At 45.3% G+C, this 14,553-nt stretch overlaps 2 protein-coding genes across 4 annotated transcripts; both read left to right on the forward strand.

The window, feature by feature from the left end:
- Positions 1-150: 150 nt before the first annotated feature.
- Positions 151-2,283, forward strand: trmt112 (tRNA methyltransferase activator subunit 11-2). 2 transcript variants are annotated; one of them, XM_071544761.1, is made up of 4 exons: positions 151-362; positions 1,173-1,274; positions 1,389-1,481; positions 1,835-2,283. In XM_071544761.1, the coding sequence occupies exons 1-4, from the start codon at positions 288-290 to the stop codon at positions 1,934-1,936; spliced, it is 372 nt and encodes a 123-aa protein (XP_071400862.1). In that variant the 5' UTR covers positions 151-287; the 3' UTR covers positions 1,937-2,283. The 2 variants fall into 2 exon arrangements, with proteins under 2 accessions (XP_071400862.1, XP_071400863.1); XM_071544762.1 differs by having other exon boundaries at positions 1,173-1,256.
- Positions 2,284-3,759: 1,476 nt separating this feature from the next.
- Positions 3,760-11,515, forward strand: tgfb5 (transforming growth factor, beta 5). 2 transcript variants are annotated; one of them, XM_071544743.1, is made up of 7 exons: positions 3,760-5,176; positions 6,673-6,836; positions 7,739-7,871; positions 8,221-8,331; positions 9,196-9,376; positions 9,824-9,977; positions 10,976-11,515. In XM_071544743.1, the coding sequence occupies exons 1-7, from the start codon at positions 4,825-4,827 to the stop codon at positions 11,132-11,134; spliced, it is 1,254 nt and encodes a 417-aa protein (XP_071400844.1). In that variant the 5' UTR covers positions 3,760-4,824; the 3' UTR covers positions 11,135-11,515. The 2 variants fall into 2 exon arrangements, with proteins under 2 accessions (XP_071400844.1, XP_071400845.1); XM_071544744.1 differs by having other exon boundaries at positions 7,802-7,871.
- Positions 11,516-14,553: the final 3,038 nt, after the last annotated feature.

Genomic DNA, 14,553 nt, shown 5'->3' on the forward strand with positions numbered 1-14,553 from the left:
AGTAAATTTAATGTCCGTGACACCCATGAAAATCCATGGTTTTTAGATCAAGTTTACAAGGTACATTATAACCAGGAACCAAAGGAAGGGGAGTAGAAGTTTCGGGGAACCTTAAAGCGATGCACCACTGACACTTCCGGTCCACATGTAAACGCCTTGTAGCGTGATAGGCGATAGACGTGAATTCAATATCTGTTTACATTTTCTAATTAACGGTTACTCTTCCATCGGAGGTTTGCTCTGACCTTTCAGATCATACAGTATCTGTCTGTCTATCGGCCGTAAACATGAAGCTGCTGACGCACAACATGCTGACATCTCATGTGAAAGGAGTCACCAAAGGCTACCCGCTGCTCATCAAGGTAAGTTAAACACCTAGCTACCGGGCTAGCTACATGGCTGGCTAAAAAAGTAACGAATCAGTCATTACTCGTTAATGTTTTTACTTTACTATTCTCAGGGAGTAATAAATAAGTCGTTACACACCTCGTTAACTCTTCTCCAACCGAATAGCTTTGATGTCCAGTGTATTGTTCTTGTCAACCTTTTGCTCACTAAAATCAAAGTAAGGAAATGGTTTTGCCATTTCTCATCTAAACTAACGTTAGCTGTCAAATGAGAGGACGACGAGTAGTTATGAGGAAAACCAACCACTGGTTTGAATCAGGGAATAGAGGGGCTATAGCTGCCAGTTTGGGAATAATTCAACTTCTTGTGTTAAAAGGGGTAACGACTTATTTTTGATTGGTAACTGTATTATTACTACTGAACACAAAATGGCTATGCGTTACACTCAGTTACTGGGAAAAGTAGCACCTAACATTGCTGGCTAACCAGCTGACGTTAACTCATTTAATCTGAAAGTGAAGTTAGCATATTTAGGTTCAACGTCCATTTTTCTTGCGCTAGTCCAGTGGCAAATAGCATTATTTCAGGCAAGAAATGGTTGCATTATGCTAGTGATATACTGACAAATTATTTCAAATTCATGTCATATCTTCATACTGTATACAATTTTTTTTTCTTCATACCATTTTTTTTTTTTTTTTTTACAATTCTTGTATATCTTGAAACATATCTTAAAACATGATAGTGGAAGAAGGTTGTCCACTGTTATTTTTGGTTGTCCACTAATAAGTGGTGTTGTTCTGTCCCTGCGTGGCTGTGCGCAGGCTACTGAGGTGAAGGTGAACGAGGTGGAGTTCAACCCTGAGTTCGTCAGCCGAATGATCCCCAAGCTGGAGTGGAGCGCTCTGGTCCAGGCTGCTGAGGGGGTGAGGCAGGAGGGGGTGGTCATGCTAATATAACTCCTCTGGTCCTGTGTCAGATGGCTGTGGTTTGGTGTGTAGCACGATGAATTCTTGTTACCGGCCCTTTTCTTTCCACAGCTGGGTCACCTGCAAGACCTGCCCGGTGATCTGGTGCCGGACTACGATAAAAATGAAGATTTCCTGAAGAAAGTCCACCGAGTTCTGCTGGAGGTAAGCAGCTCACAGCTCATCACCTACTGCTGCATGCTGGCTGCTGTCAGCCAGTCCTGCAGTAGTACCATACCAGTCTTTACTGGTGTCACTGTTTTTTTTACTGACATCATACACTTGATTTGCTGTCTGTAATTCACTGAATTGAGTGTCAGGCAATGTGATAAACACAGACATCAGGAACTAATAATACTGTTGCTGTAGACATTATGCTGACCCAATATAATTATGTCTCTTGCTATATGAGGACCTCTAGTGGTGATATAACAAATAGACACTCAACTTGAGGTTATGATATTACTGGTTCATCTGTGCTACTCATGTCTAAATCGGTGTGTGTGTGTGTGTCGCAGGTGGAGGTCATCGAGGGGTGTCTGCAGTGTCCTGAGTCGGGACGTGAGTTCCCCATCTCCAGAGGGGTCCCCAACATGCTGCTGAACGAAGACGAGGTGTAGCCGGGAGCCCCTTATCTATGTAATTACACCTGGTGGATCTTGCATACAACATCACCGGTTCTCACACACAACCTCACCCCGAACCGTCAATCAAAAGGGACCGTGGGTATCCAGAGAGATGAGAAACTGGACTCTAGTTTGAGTGTGTACCATGAGAAAATGTGCCACACTGTTGGGTTGATTGTAGTTATGACATTTGAGGCTTTTCAATGGCTAACTGCCCCCGGACGAAAGAGATGTGAAGCATAATGGATGGAAATGTTCCCCAAGAGGTGGTTTTATCTTTATTTATTTTTGTAACTGTTTCGGGTTCTTTCTTTTTTTCAATAAAACTGTATGTTCCCAAATTGTTTTGATTTTGTGGAAAATGTGGATTCACTGTGATATGAATAACAGACATGTTAAACTACAGACAGTCCGTGTGTGTTGAGGGTTAACGGCTCTGAACCCTATCTTTCAACTCCACATCCCTCTGTCGGGGTTGAGAAAAGTGCTGAGGGCCAGATGACGTGGCAGTGGCCTGTCTATATTTGGCTTTGAGGAAAGAGGCAGAAAAAAGCAGCCGGGGTAGAAGTTGTTTTTGAGGAAGTCTTTTTTGAAAAGCCACACGCTGCAGTGCGCGCAGCTACCCACCAGGGCGGGCTCCTTTTGATCCCGGATGCCCCACGGTTGCCCGGCGCTCGGTGTGTCTGCGTCTGTGTGCGTCGAGGTTGCCAAAGAGTTCAGATCCACGTAGACAAACGAAGTCTGTGAGTCTGTTCCCATCGTTCTCTGACTGTCTGACACGGTGCAGCGACAGTCAAGTTGGGACAGGAACCTGTTTGTTCCCAGGCGGTGTTATCATTTTTAGAAACCTTGCCAGGAGAGACAGAGGAGGAGGGGGGGCGGCCCTGACCATAAAACCCAGTCTCTCCCTCTTTCGCTCTCTCTCTCCTACCTTTCCCTTCTACTTACAGCAATTACAGGCCTGCACCCGCGACTATAATAACGGTATAATGGGATGGCAGCAGAGCAGCAATAAAAGCCTCCCCTGACAGATTAACGGGCCTCTCCAGCTCCTGAGCTGTAATTAACAATGAGACCAGGAAGAACAGACAGGAAAGATTGAAAGCTCGACAAGATAAAGAGAGATAAAAAAGGATTGTTGGCGGAGTGATTTTAATAAACTAGGACAAGCCTCTATCTGTCTGTATGAATATGGACGCAAGTGGATATGACACTGAGGTGCTGAAGTTTTGAGATTGCAGGTATGAACTGCAGTGAAAATGTATTAATACATCCAGTTTTCTAGACTAGTTCCCCTGTTGATGTGAAATGATGTTGTTCAAACCTGATATGCCCATGGGGAATATTTACCTGTGGAGAGAGGGTGGTGCAAACATTTTTGTGGAGAGAAGAAATTGCGTGTGTGCGCGCACGCGCGTCCTCTGGTGAGAGGGAGATGCCTCTTGCCTACATAATCATACACTCCCATCACTTTGGTGGCACCCCACCCCACCACCTCTCACACATCCAGTCTCTCTCTCTCTCTCTCTCTCTCTCTCCCTCCACTCTTGCCTCAAATCGCTGTTGCTCTGAGCTTTGTGAATTTCTCCACAGAGGAGCGGCAGAATAATGGTGTCCCATCTTTCACTCCTGCGTTGCCCTCAGGAGAGGTTTCAGGCTGGAAGAGACGGTGCGGAGCTGGAACTCGTTTAAACCGGGGATCTGTGACTTATTAAACCGTTGCTGGAGGGTTTTCTTAAACACAGGGACTTCTTTCATGAAGCGATTTTTTTTTTTTGCGTCACGCCTTTTTATGTCGCCCAACTTTTAATGTGTTTTGATGTTTATGTGAGGGGATTTCAACAGACCCGCCATGTCTTTTCCGACATAAATCAACTTTTTCTCTTACATTTTAGAGCAGGCTGCTTTTTATTTACTTATAATAGGGAATGGGAGGATCTCATTAGGGTTTTTTTGGGTTGTTTTTTTTTTACTTTGACTAGATCAACTGTTTTCGGAACCGGGTATGGACCAGATTTCTGTTTCACCGATGAGTCTCGTGGAGGGAAAAGGACCGAAGCCCACTTTGAGATAAAGTGATCAGATCAGGTTTTGGTTTTGAGGATTTGCGACATGGGCTGAGCTCCTGTGATGACTTTCTCTGCTGGAAGATATATTATTTATCCGAGGATGGCCGACGGAAGCCTGAGACGGATAAAAGTGTGAATCATCGGACAGACTGCGGTAGACACTTCTCACCTTTACGACCGATAAGAGCGCGCAGTGGAACCGGACAGGGTGCGCGCATCGGGGACAGCCGCAGGGGCCTCTGAGCGCTCGAGCGTTTGAAAGTGACTTTGGTCTAATTTCAAATTCATTTTGAGCTCAATTTTAGTTCAGTTTCGGGTGGTTTTCAGACAGAGTTTTGCTACCTGTTATGTTTTTTCCCAAAAATGTTTACTTTTTAACATTTTGAGAGAATGTGTCCTGGGTTGCTATTCGTGTGTCCGGTTAAAAACAGGAAGGCACATGTAGGCGACAAAATGCTATAGAATTACCTTCGTAGGTGTCATGTTAACAGATGTAGCTGGTACTCTTTTCTGGAAAGTTCTCTGCTATACTTTACTCCACTCTGAATGTGGATTTGACCTAAAGACTAAAACTGAAAATACAATTTTGTTTATTTCAGTTAGTTTTGGAGACAGTGGTTATAGTTTTGGATTAGCTTCAGTTTTTCTTACACTCTATTTTTAAATTTTACACCAGTTTACGAGAATATTTCTTCATGCTTGGTTTTAAGTGTCAGCTTTAGTTTTAGTCCACCAGAGTAACCTTGCTTCCACTGGGGTTTCCCTAACGGCCGTTCAGGGAGTATCGCCGTCCCGCCGTTCCCTCACCGGACAATGTGGCTCACCCCCCTCGCGCTGTTGCTGCTGCTCCGGTTGGCCGGTGTGGTGGAGGGGCTCAACACGTGCCAGTCCTTCAACCTGGACGAGCAGAAGTCCAAGCGCATCGAGGCGGTCCGCGGCCAGATCCTCAGCAAGCTCCGCATCCGCAGTCCGCCGGATGCCACAAAAGACCGGCCGACCGACCTGGTGCCCCCGGAGGTCATGCTGCTCTACAACAGCACGCGGGAGCTGCTGAAGGAGCGCGCGCGCCAGGCCGAATCCGCGTGCGAGCGCGAGAGCAGCGAGGAGGACTATTATGCCAAGGAGGTGCAGCGGATTGACATGCTGCCGTCCCGCACCGACACCAGTGAGTCCACTTATTATCTACAGTGGTTCTCAAGGTGGAGTCCGGGGACCCCAGGGGTCCCTGAAGGGGCTCCAGAGGGTCCCATGCTGCAAGATGAGGAATAGTGTAATTTCATAGGCTTCACTTTCATCACTATTATCTTCCCATGTACAGCGTAGACAGTTGTACAATTCAATATTTTATCAACAACATGGGGGTCCCTGGGCCAAATTTCATTAAATGGGGTCTGGGGGGCCTAATGTGTGTCTGTTGGGAGTTTGCGGTGTGAAAAGGTTTGAAAACCTCAGATCAATGAGATGCAAGTCAAACCTGTCCCATTTAATGACCAAAAGCAGGGGTGCTGCTAGGAATTATGGGCCCTTTGACAAGATGGGGGCAGTGGTAGCTGGGGAAATGAGGGGGTGGAGAAAGTGAATGACTAACACTTCCCCCTCCCTCAACAACTACCACTGAGGTGACCTTGAACAAGGCACTTACCTCTGAAGTGCTCCAGAGTGGCTTCACCGTGGCCGGTAGTAGCAGACTGTGGTTGTACCGGCTGCTCCAGGTGTGAATGTGTTGAACTGTATGAATGTGAAGCAGGGTGCTGCTGGGAAAGAAAATGGCTATCAGTCAACCTTCCCTGGTAAAATGAAGGTTAAATAATTTGACAGAAGAAGATAGAAGATGTGGCACTGGGCCCTCCACCCTGACTTGGTACAGTAGCACCTCACCTCTCTAAAGGCAGCCCTCCACCTTGCCCCCCGTGAAAGGATCCCCACCACAACTAGTGCCACCCCTGATAAAACATTATGTATTTTGTGTCGTATTTTTGTATTTACCAGTGTTGTGCCTGTGTAAAATGTTCCCCCACCACCTTGGCAATCATTTACCCAGTAGCCCAGGGGTTCCCAAACTCTTTTGTGTCAAGGAACCCCAAATAGATCCACATTAGACCATGGACCCCCTTTTTGTCCCAGACAACCACGTCTGAGAGGATTTATGCTGTTACATACCAATTGGTATAGAATTACATAACTGTTTATACAGGAGGGGGGGCAGATGGTGGCTACAGTGAATCCTATGAACACAACAGTCATCCTTATAGATTTCTCTATTTGCACCTTTTTCTGAGGATAGAAATTAAAGGGAAATTAAATTATTATGAAATCTTTTTCTTGGGACCCCTGGTGGTGCCTACACCTCCACTTTGGGAACCGCTGCAGCAGCCTACGCTGGCTTATTTCTGTATCTGACGAGACACCTTCACTCACTAAACCCAACCTACCATTTAAGGTTTCGAAACACTTTGTAACCACTCATCATCAGTAATTATGTCCCAGACAATACATCAGGCCCACACTACAAATACTAATACTAGAAATACTACAACCATACAACATGTTTCAGTAATCGATATCCATTCAATGTCTGTCTAATGATTGCTGTTGTTCTGCCCCACATCTTATTCCATTGATGTGTGTGTCACCCTGTCTGCTCCATGCTCTCTCCTCCAGATGCAGTGAGCCCGGCGGCCCCCAGCCCCCATTACAGAGTGGTCCACTTTGACGTTAGCGGGGTGGACCTGACCAACAGCACCCTGGTCAAGGCCGAGTTCAGGATCTTCAGGGCTCCCAACCCGCTGGCCAGGACCTCAGAGCAGAGAGTGGAGATCTTTCAGGTAGCACACCAGGGACTTAGAGCCAGATGTACAACCTGGAAACCGAGTTCACAAGCTATTTAATCAATATTTGCAATGAATTATTGATTGAAGCAGCAAAATATTGCCAGAGAAGCATAAGCAGCAGAGCCATCATCTAATCTGCAATGTCATCGTGAGATAAAACCTCGATAAAACCTCAGCACTAAAATCACATCAGGTCCCATGGTCCCCCATTCACTATCAATGGAGCAGCTGCAGGAGTTTCTTGCCAACGTCATTAACAAAGACATGACTTGCTTTTTTCTTGTTTTAGGAGAAACAAGAAAAAACTGTTCAAACCTTGTGTTAAGATTACAGGAGAAGCGTGCAAATTCCTGTTTTAGGGTGGATTTTCCCAGTAAGGATTTTTGGCATCAGCCCAGCAAGACTATTTTTATAGTTAATCTTTACCATCCAATTAAGCTGTATTTATATTCTGGCTCGAGGGAATAATTTGACACAAACCCTGACTGAAAAAACGGTAAAGTGAGTTAACATAATTTACATCCCTGATGACATTATCGCAGGTTGTTATCACTGTTTACGATGTTGCGAAGTCAGGCTCTGTGCCATACGGCCATGTGCTGTGTGGGAAGTGAGAGGGGAAACTTCACACACCACCTTCACCCCAGTGTAGCTGATAATGATAATCTATACTGACTGTCCTGCTGGTGTGTGGACAAGATGGGAAGAAAGGTTTTGTGTGTGTGTATGTGTATGTGTGTGTGCATTTGTATGTGTGTGCATATCAAGGAAATCTGTTCTCTTGCTTGTGTTATATACTGTATTTGTATGTCGGCCCAACATTTTCCTGACTTTCTGTGTGTGAGTGACTGTTTGTTTGTGTGTTTATATCTGTGTGTGTGTGTGTGTTGTATCAGCTGCTGAAGCCGGATGAGGAGAGCAGCTCCACTCAGCGTTATATTGACTCTCGCACCGTTCAGCCGCGGGCCAAGGGAACCTGGCTGTCTGTGGAGGTCACCGACACTGTTAAGGACTGGCTGGCAGACACAGGTCAGCTTCAACACCTGCCAACCGCTTCCTCCACATAGTCATCCGTATTGATATCGCTGATATTTGAACTGATGGCTGCTCTCCAAAGCCATGCACTGGCAGAGTTTGGCCATTGCGGCTTGCTAAGTAGCTGATGTACCATCTGGTTTGTAGTGTCACCTCACCATGACTAAACCATTGAGGCCACTGTGCCATATTTGGAGCCAGCGGTTATACCAGCAAATCAATATAGTGGAACAACAGTAATAACTATGACTTTATTTGTGTGGCATGTTCCTAGGACAGTGTTGACAAAGTTTATCTCCATCTGTGTCTTTCTCTTTCTCCCTCAATCCCTCCAACCAATCAGAGAATAATTTGGGCCTGAAGCTGGGCGTCCACTGCCCCTGCTGCACCTTTGTCCCGTCCACCAACAACATCGTTCCCAACAAGAGTGAGGAGCTGGAGGCCCTCTTCGCAGGTTTGTTGAACTCAAATTATACCGACTAGCTCACCATTCTCTATGTGCTCATATCTTACGTATGTTCAGAGTGGGTAAACAGACTATCTCTCTGAACATAATCATAGATAGAGTCAGTCAGAGAAGATTGTGATTTTAGACTTACCAGCCTGTTGAAGCATGGTTCTGTTATCAGTTGTTGGTGGATGACAGTTGACCTTGATATATCCTAATGACCATTTTGTATCATTTGGTATCAATTTATTTGGATATTATTAGTTTGAGAGATACATATTTAATGATTCTGTCTTCTTACGTCTTTAGATGAGAATTATCTTTCTTGAATTCCTAAAAACAACAGAATTGTCTACTATTACTCTGGGTTTGGTTTGGGCTTTGTTGGGCCATTTACATTACGTGTGGAAGATTTTTTGGCACAACAGTAATCTTCCAGGTTACAAGATGCCATCAGAAAGGCTTCTCCAAAATGATCCATATAGACTTCTGACACCATCAAACAGTACAGGAAGAATGGAGAAACTGTTCTCCCAAACTCTGTCATACTACTGAATGGTATACTGTCTGTGCTTCTTAATTTAGAGCACCACTTATGGCAATTTCCTCAGGATTTAGACTCAGCAAATTCAATTTGTTCCAATTGGGAAGGAAAAGCCCATTTTTGATATTGCCACATAGGCAAACAGGGGCTTGAATGAACAATGTCTCTATTCTTGAGGTGAAATGTTTAAGCTCTCATATTCAAATAGGTCAGCAAAGACCCAGAGAGACCATGAAATCAAACACAAACCTGTCAGGTCATCAGTCTAGGCCTATGTTGAGCTGAAGTCATCCCTCCTCTCTCCTCCTTTCCGTTCCTTTCCATAGGTGTGGATGACGAGCAGCTTCGTCAGATAAAGAAGCCCGGTCAGGTTAAAGGCCAGGCAGATTTCAGCACCAAGACGCCCCACCTCATCCTCACCCTGCTGCCCAGCGACAGGGTGGACAACCCGGCCAAGAAGAACCGCAAGAGGAGGGCGGCCGCCGCGGACACCACAACCTGCTCCCGGTAGGCCGCCAACTAGCCATGTGTGTGTGTGTGTGTGTGTGTGTGTGTGTGTGTGGGGGGGGGGGGGGGTGTATTTGGAGGATGGGGGATTACCGACATCTTTTCTTGACGGTAGATTTGTTTTTTCTCCTGACCCAAAACTCATTTTGCAGACTATTGTGCGGCAAAACTAACAATATTGACCCTGTGTTTAGACTGCAAACCGACAAGCCTGCAATGTTTTATTTAGACTACCTCACGCTGCAGGGGAAAAGTTTGGCAGCCTTGCATAGTCATTTACTTTTGGTGGCAGTTTCTCCAGAAAGATTCGGTGACCCATTTTCATTTTCCCATGACCCACCTTTGGGTCCTTGCCCCAGACCTTGAAAAGCAGGATGGGAGTCCAAATCATGCTCTGGGTTATGGTTTCTCTCTCTCTCTCTCTCTCTCTCTCTCTGTGTGTCTCAGTAACTCAGAGCAGGGCTGCTGCCTGCGCTCCCTCTACATCGACTTCCGACGCGACCTCAACTGGAAGTGGATCCATGAGCCCAAAGGATACAAAGCCAACTTCTGCGCCGGCAGCTGCCCTTACCTCTGGAGCGCCAACAACCACTACAACATGGTGAGCTGCTATTGGCCGCTTATTACAGTAAGATGAGAGGTGATTGGGTCCAGACACAAATAGCTTGATGCACTGGGTTTCCTCAAAGACTCTGTATTCCACGATGTGACTGTCTAGTAAATTTCCAGTAAGATCAGGCGAGGAGAGATGTGATCTTTTGTTTCACCAAATTGTATTTTGCTCCAAGCTTGAGTTTCATGACAAATCTCAATAATTTGAATGCGAACAGTGGCAGTTGGCGTCTACTTCTCAGAGGAAATGACACAGCCAAATTACATGAACAGACATGATCTGTGATTGGCCAATTAAAAAAAGGTCAGAACAAAAGCAAGTAACCTCCCAGACTCTCTAGTAAAAGACTGGTTTGGACCAGGCTGCAATCAGCTTCCGGCCTGACTTCAAGGTAAAGACACGTTGAAATGTGGCTGACATGGGCCCTTAAGAGAGCTTAATGTACATTGTTTGTGGCAACTGAACACCATGGTTCGCTAAGGCTGGTTAACCCCAGGGTCATAAATGTGCTGTCACCTCGCAGCGCTCTCGGCCCATTATGGCTTTACAGCAGAACATATAGGCTTATGGTACACGGGCTGTTTGTCTCGTAGCCTATGGCTTAGCCAGTGTAGCCACACACACGCACACACACACACTCACAGAGCTTTCTTATTTTATTCATTCTAAATCATTCATTTTAAGGAAGATGTATAGGATGTTTGTATTTATATAACACTGTGGGATACACTGTATAATGAGACATTTTACTGCTTCCAAAAAATGCCACTGTGGCTGTATGCCATCTGCTTGGTGCATAAATATAGTCCAGTTTGGTAGTTTTTGGGTTCATCAAAGTATTAGAAGGGGAACTAATGAAACATGGGGATAGACAAGGGCTGTAGAACATAGCAGCAATGGTCACACTTGATTTAACAGTGATACATTTAGAGGAAAATCCTCCTATTAACACGTGTAACACTGTCTGTTTCTGTGTCCTGGGCCAGATCCTGCCCCTGTACAACAAGCTGAACCCCGAGGCGTCGGCCTCGCCTTGCTGCGTCCCTCAGGACCTGGAGCCCCTCACCATCATGTACTTCATCGGCCGCACGCCACGTGTCGAGCAGCTCTCCAACATGGTCGTCAAATCCTGCAAGTGCCGCTGAGGGGAGGGAGGTCGGAGGCAGAGGAAGAGGTGAGGGAGGCAAAGAGGAGGAGGAGGAGGATGATTAGAGGACCAAAACAACAACTTCTCTCAGGAAAAAAAACACAAAAAAAAAGACGAGAGGACAGACGGATCCCTTGTTCACTCACCTTCTCTATTTGATCGCCCTGAGGAAACTTGGGAGATGTTATTTTTTTTACTCCACCTGAGTCAGATATCAGGTTTATATTCCCATTCTTTACAGGCATGAAAACTTTAAATTTCTGACCATCTTTCACAACATACTGGAATTTTCTGTGTGATATAGGGCACTGTAAATACGACATTCGCAGACGTAGCTGTATTAAACCTGTACGCAGATATTAAAGGGGGTTTTGTATGATTCAACCACATTTTGTCTGCCTGCTGCATAAAAAGGTCTCTTTTTATCGATTCTGATTCCGCCCAGGCCGTTTTCCTGCGGCGACGGGGCGGCGCGGCGTGCCAGAGATCTGCTTGTTTGCCCAAGGTTCAAGGTGTTGATAGAAAGGAGGTGGCGTGGAAAAAGGCACGCAGACTGAGATCTTTGTGACGGGGAGGCAGGGAGAGAGGCAAAGAGACACATAGAGAGGGAGCAGATAGAAAGAGAGAGAGAGAGAGAGAGAGAGAGGAGTTGTGTCCAGGCAGAGGCCCTGCCAGCTCTCTGCGGTCCCGGGCTGAAATCTGCCCGGCGTAAACAGGATGTGAAAGATTTCCAGACACCGACCCGACCACTCACGGAACGCTAGATTTAAATGCTCCCCTCATCCTCTCTCTCTCTCTCTCTCTCTCTCTCGGTTCAGGGATTTGTGGTGGGAGGAGAGAGGGAGAAAAGAGAGGCTTTGAAAATGAGACGTGGGATGATAGGGCTGTATTTGGAACGGCTACAGCTTTTGGAAGGTGGTATTTTGCAGCCTTAGCAAATTTGTAACTATTTGGGTCTGGCTCAAAGATTCCGTAATCACACTCTCATGCTCATTTTCTGAATGTGCATTCATTATCTTATGTAAAAAGCTGTTGACTCGATGCTATTCCTACGCTATGATTATATTTTGTCATACCTATGTTTACCATCAGTCACACTGATCCGCGAACGCATGCGCACACGTGCACACACACACACATACACACACACACACACACACACACAGAGTCTCTCTCTCTACACCCGAGTATCCACATTGACCACTTTTGATAGAATGTCTAAACGCTGAAAATAAAAAACATCCCTGGGGCTCATTTTAAATATAGGCTCTCTGGTATGCCAGTGGTTTGTGTGTGTGTGTATGTGTGTGTGTGTGTGTGAGCGAGAGAGACTGGGTGTGTTGTGCGTGCGTGTGTGTGTATGTGTGTGTTGCGGGTGAGGTCATGCGTGATAGCACCAAAATTATTCCCTGGGTTTTATTGTGAATTTTATTGTGATTGTCTGTATGAAAAACAGCTAAAACCCCGTTCTCTCTGTGACCCTGCTGAAAGTGAGTTGTGGATGTATGTATTTTCTGGTGTGTGTTTTGTTTCCTGTAAATACCTGGCTGACAATAAAGTTTGAGTTGAATAGGTTGGCTTAGTCTGACCAATATAAAGTGTCACGACGTCCAACGGTTTTCATGCATTCACTGAATGTATCCATCTTCAGTTTAGGCTCTGTTTTATGATTTCTCTGGGTAGGTGTGTAGGTCTGGCTCCGTTTCCACAGCGAAACAGGTTACAATTGTGAAAATACTTAGTGTAGTGAAGTTGCATTCAACAGTTTCAGAGACTTGTGTCTTTGCTGAAGCGAGTCAGGTAGTTTACTGTGCTACTTCTGCTGTTAAAATAGCTTAAAAAGATACAAACTGTTCCCCAGCCATTGCAGTAAAATTGTTTTTTCTAAGCCGCAGTGAAAATGCAGCCTCAGTGTATGTGTGTGTGTGTGTCTGTTTCGGGGTGCTAGTGCAGGAGCTGTGGTGAGGCTCCCTCCCCCCCCTGAGTAAACTAGCCCCAGCATCTGTTAGTCTTTTCCACTTAACTACCCCTTGCTATATCCAACCTGTACTTATCCCACGGTAGAGCGCCTTGCTGTGTCTCACACTGTGTCCCACTGTCCTTGGGAGGGACGTCTGAGTGGATACGGACCCTCGCTATGTGTGTCCTTGAGAGGGAGTGTGCTCACAGTGGGGACCCTCCAGACATCGAAAGCACACCCCCACACACACGCATCCGGCTTGTAGCCTCCATATAGCAACATACATGGCTCAGGCACTTGACACACTCACTCCCACTCTTTCCATACATAGCGAAAATGTGAAAGAGGTTAGAAAGTGTGTACTATGTTGAAAAAAGCAATTTTCTCTCTCTCTCTGTGTCTCTCATACACACACCTTATGGTCCATGTCAAATAAAGCTCACATTACAGGTTTGGACAACACTTTATTCTTTACTTGGACAGTCACAACTAGATTGAAATTGTTCCTTGTTTTCGGGCAGTTAAATTAAAGTACAGCTCTCGGGGCAACAGGACACCATAAACACAAAATAAAAAGTTATACAAGCAGCAGAGCGGTAATGAGACACAGGAGTAAACAGAAGATACCGATCTGTGGGCTCAGCGTTATTGAAGCCATATTCTTCTCAGTCATACTTGGAGGCCGTAGCTGTACTTGAGGCCCTATTGGGACAAAATAGCTGCGAGGCCAAACCCACAAGGGCTTGGCAGTACGCTGTTTAAACAGATGAGGGCGACATTTCTATCATTTCTTCCTTTGGTTGGCTGCGCATCAGGCCAAGGCGACAGAGGTGAAGAATGGCATTCAATAGCATTCAGTGAGAGTTTAATCTTTATGCAGTAGGTCAAACAACAAGTATGAAATTCATATCCGTCTATGTTTGATGTTACTGACACTGTTGAATTGAGCTTACCCACCATGCTGTACCGAAAGCAAATTCCAGTAGAGCTGCAACGATTAATCGATTAATCAATTAGTTGTCAACTATTAAATTAATCGCCAACTATTTTGATAATCGATTAATCGGTTTGAGTAATTTTTTAAGAAAAATAAGTCAAAATTCTCTGATTCCAGTTTCTTAAATGTGAATATTTTCTGGTTTCTTTCCTCCTCTATGACAGTAAACTGAATATCTTTGGGTTGTGGACAAAACAAGACATTTGAGGACGTCATCTTGGGCTTTGGGAAACACTGATCCACATTTTTCACCATTTTCTGACATTTTATAGACCAAACAACTAATCGATTAATCGAGAAAATAATCGACAGATTAATCGACAATGAAAATAATCGTTAGTTGCAGCCCTAAATTCCAGCGACCTCGGTCGTGTGGTCATTAATTAATAAATGAATGAATGAAAATGAAAAATGAATATGAAACAAAGAAAGGCATTCTGCACTCCTATCATGCAGTCCA

This window comes from Centroberyx affinis, unplaced genomic scaffold (assembly GCF_046629955.1).
Source record: "Centroberyx affinis isolate AG114_WGS23_722 - 3 ecotype Tasmania unplaced genomic scaffold, CSIRO-AGI_Caff_v1 ptg004649l_1, whole genome shotgun sequence".
NCBI classification, from domain to species: Eukaryota; Metazoa; Chordata; class Actinopteri; order Beryciformes; family Berycidae; genus Centroberyx; species Centroberyx affinis.

What these genes read in the sequence shown, in the direction of transcription:
- trmt112 (XM_071544761.1), top strand. Translation starts at nt 288, where the DNA reads ATGAAGCTGCTGACGCACAACATGCTGACATCTCATGTGAAAGGAGTC. An exon ending in GCTACCCGCTGCTCATCAAG is followed by an intron (nt 363 to 1,172) that starts GTAAGTTAAACA and finishes GGCTGTGCGCAG; the next exon opens with GCTACTGAGGTGAAGGTGAA. An exon ending in TCCACCGAGTTCTGCTGGAG is followed by an intron (nt 1,482 to 1,834) that starts GTAAGCAGCTCA and finishes TGTGTGTCGCAG; the next exon opens with GTGGAGGTCATCGAGGGGTG.
- tgfb5 (XM_071544743.1), top strand. Translation starts at nt 4,825, where the DNA reads ATGTGGCTCACCCCCCTCGCGCTGTTGCTGCTGCTCCGGTTGGCCGGT. An exon ending in GGACTGGCTGGCAGACACAG is followed by an intron (nt 7,872 to 8,220) that starts GTCAGCTTCAAC and finishes CCAACCAATCAG; the next exon opens with AGAATAATTTGGGCCTGAAG. An exon ending in CCAACAACCACTACAACATG is followed by an intron (nt 9,978 to 10,975) that starts GTGAGCTGCTAT and finishes GTCCTGGGCCAG; the next exon opens with ATCCTGCCCCTGTACAACAA.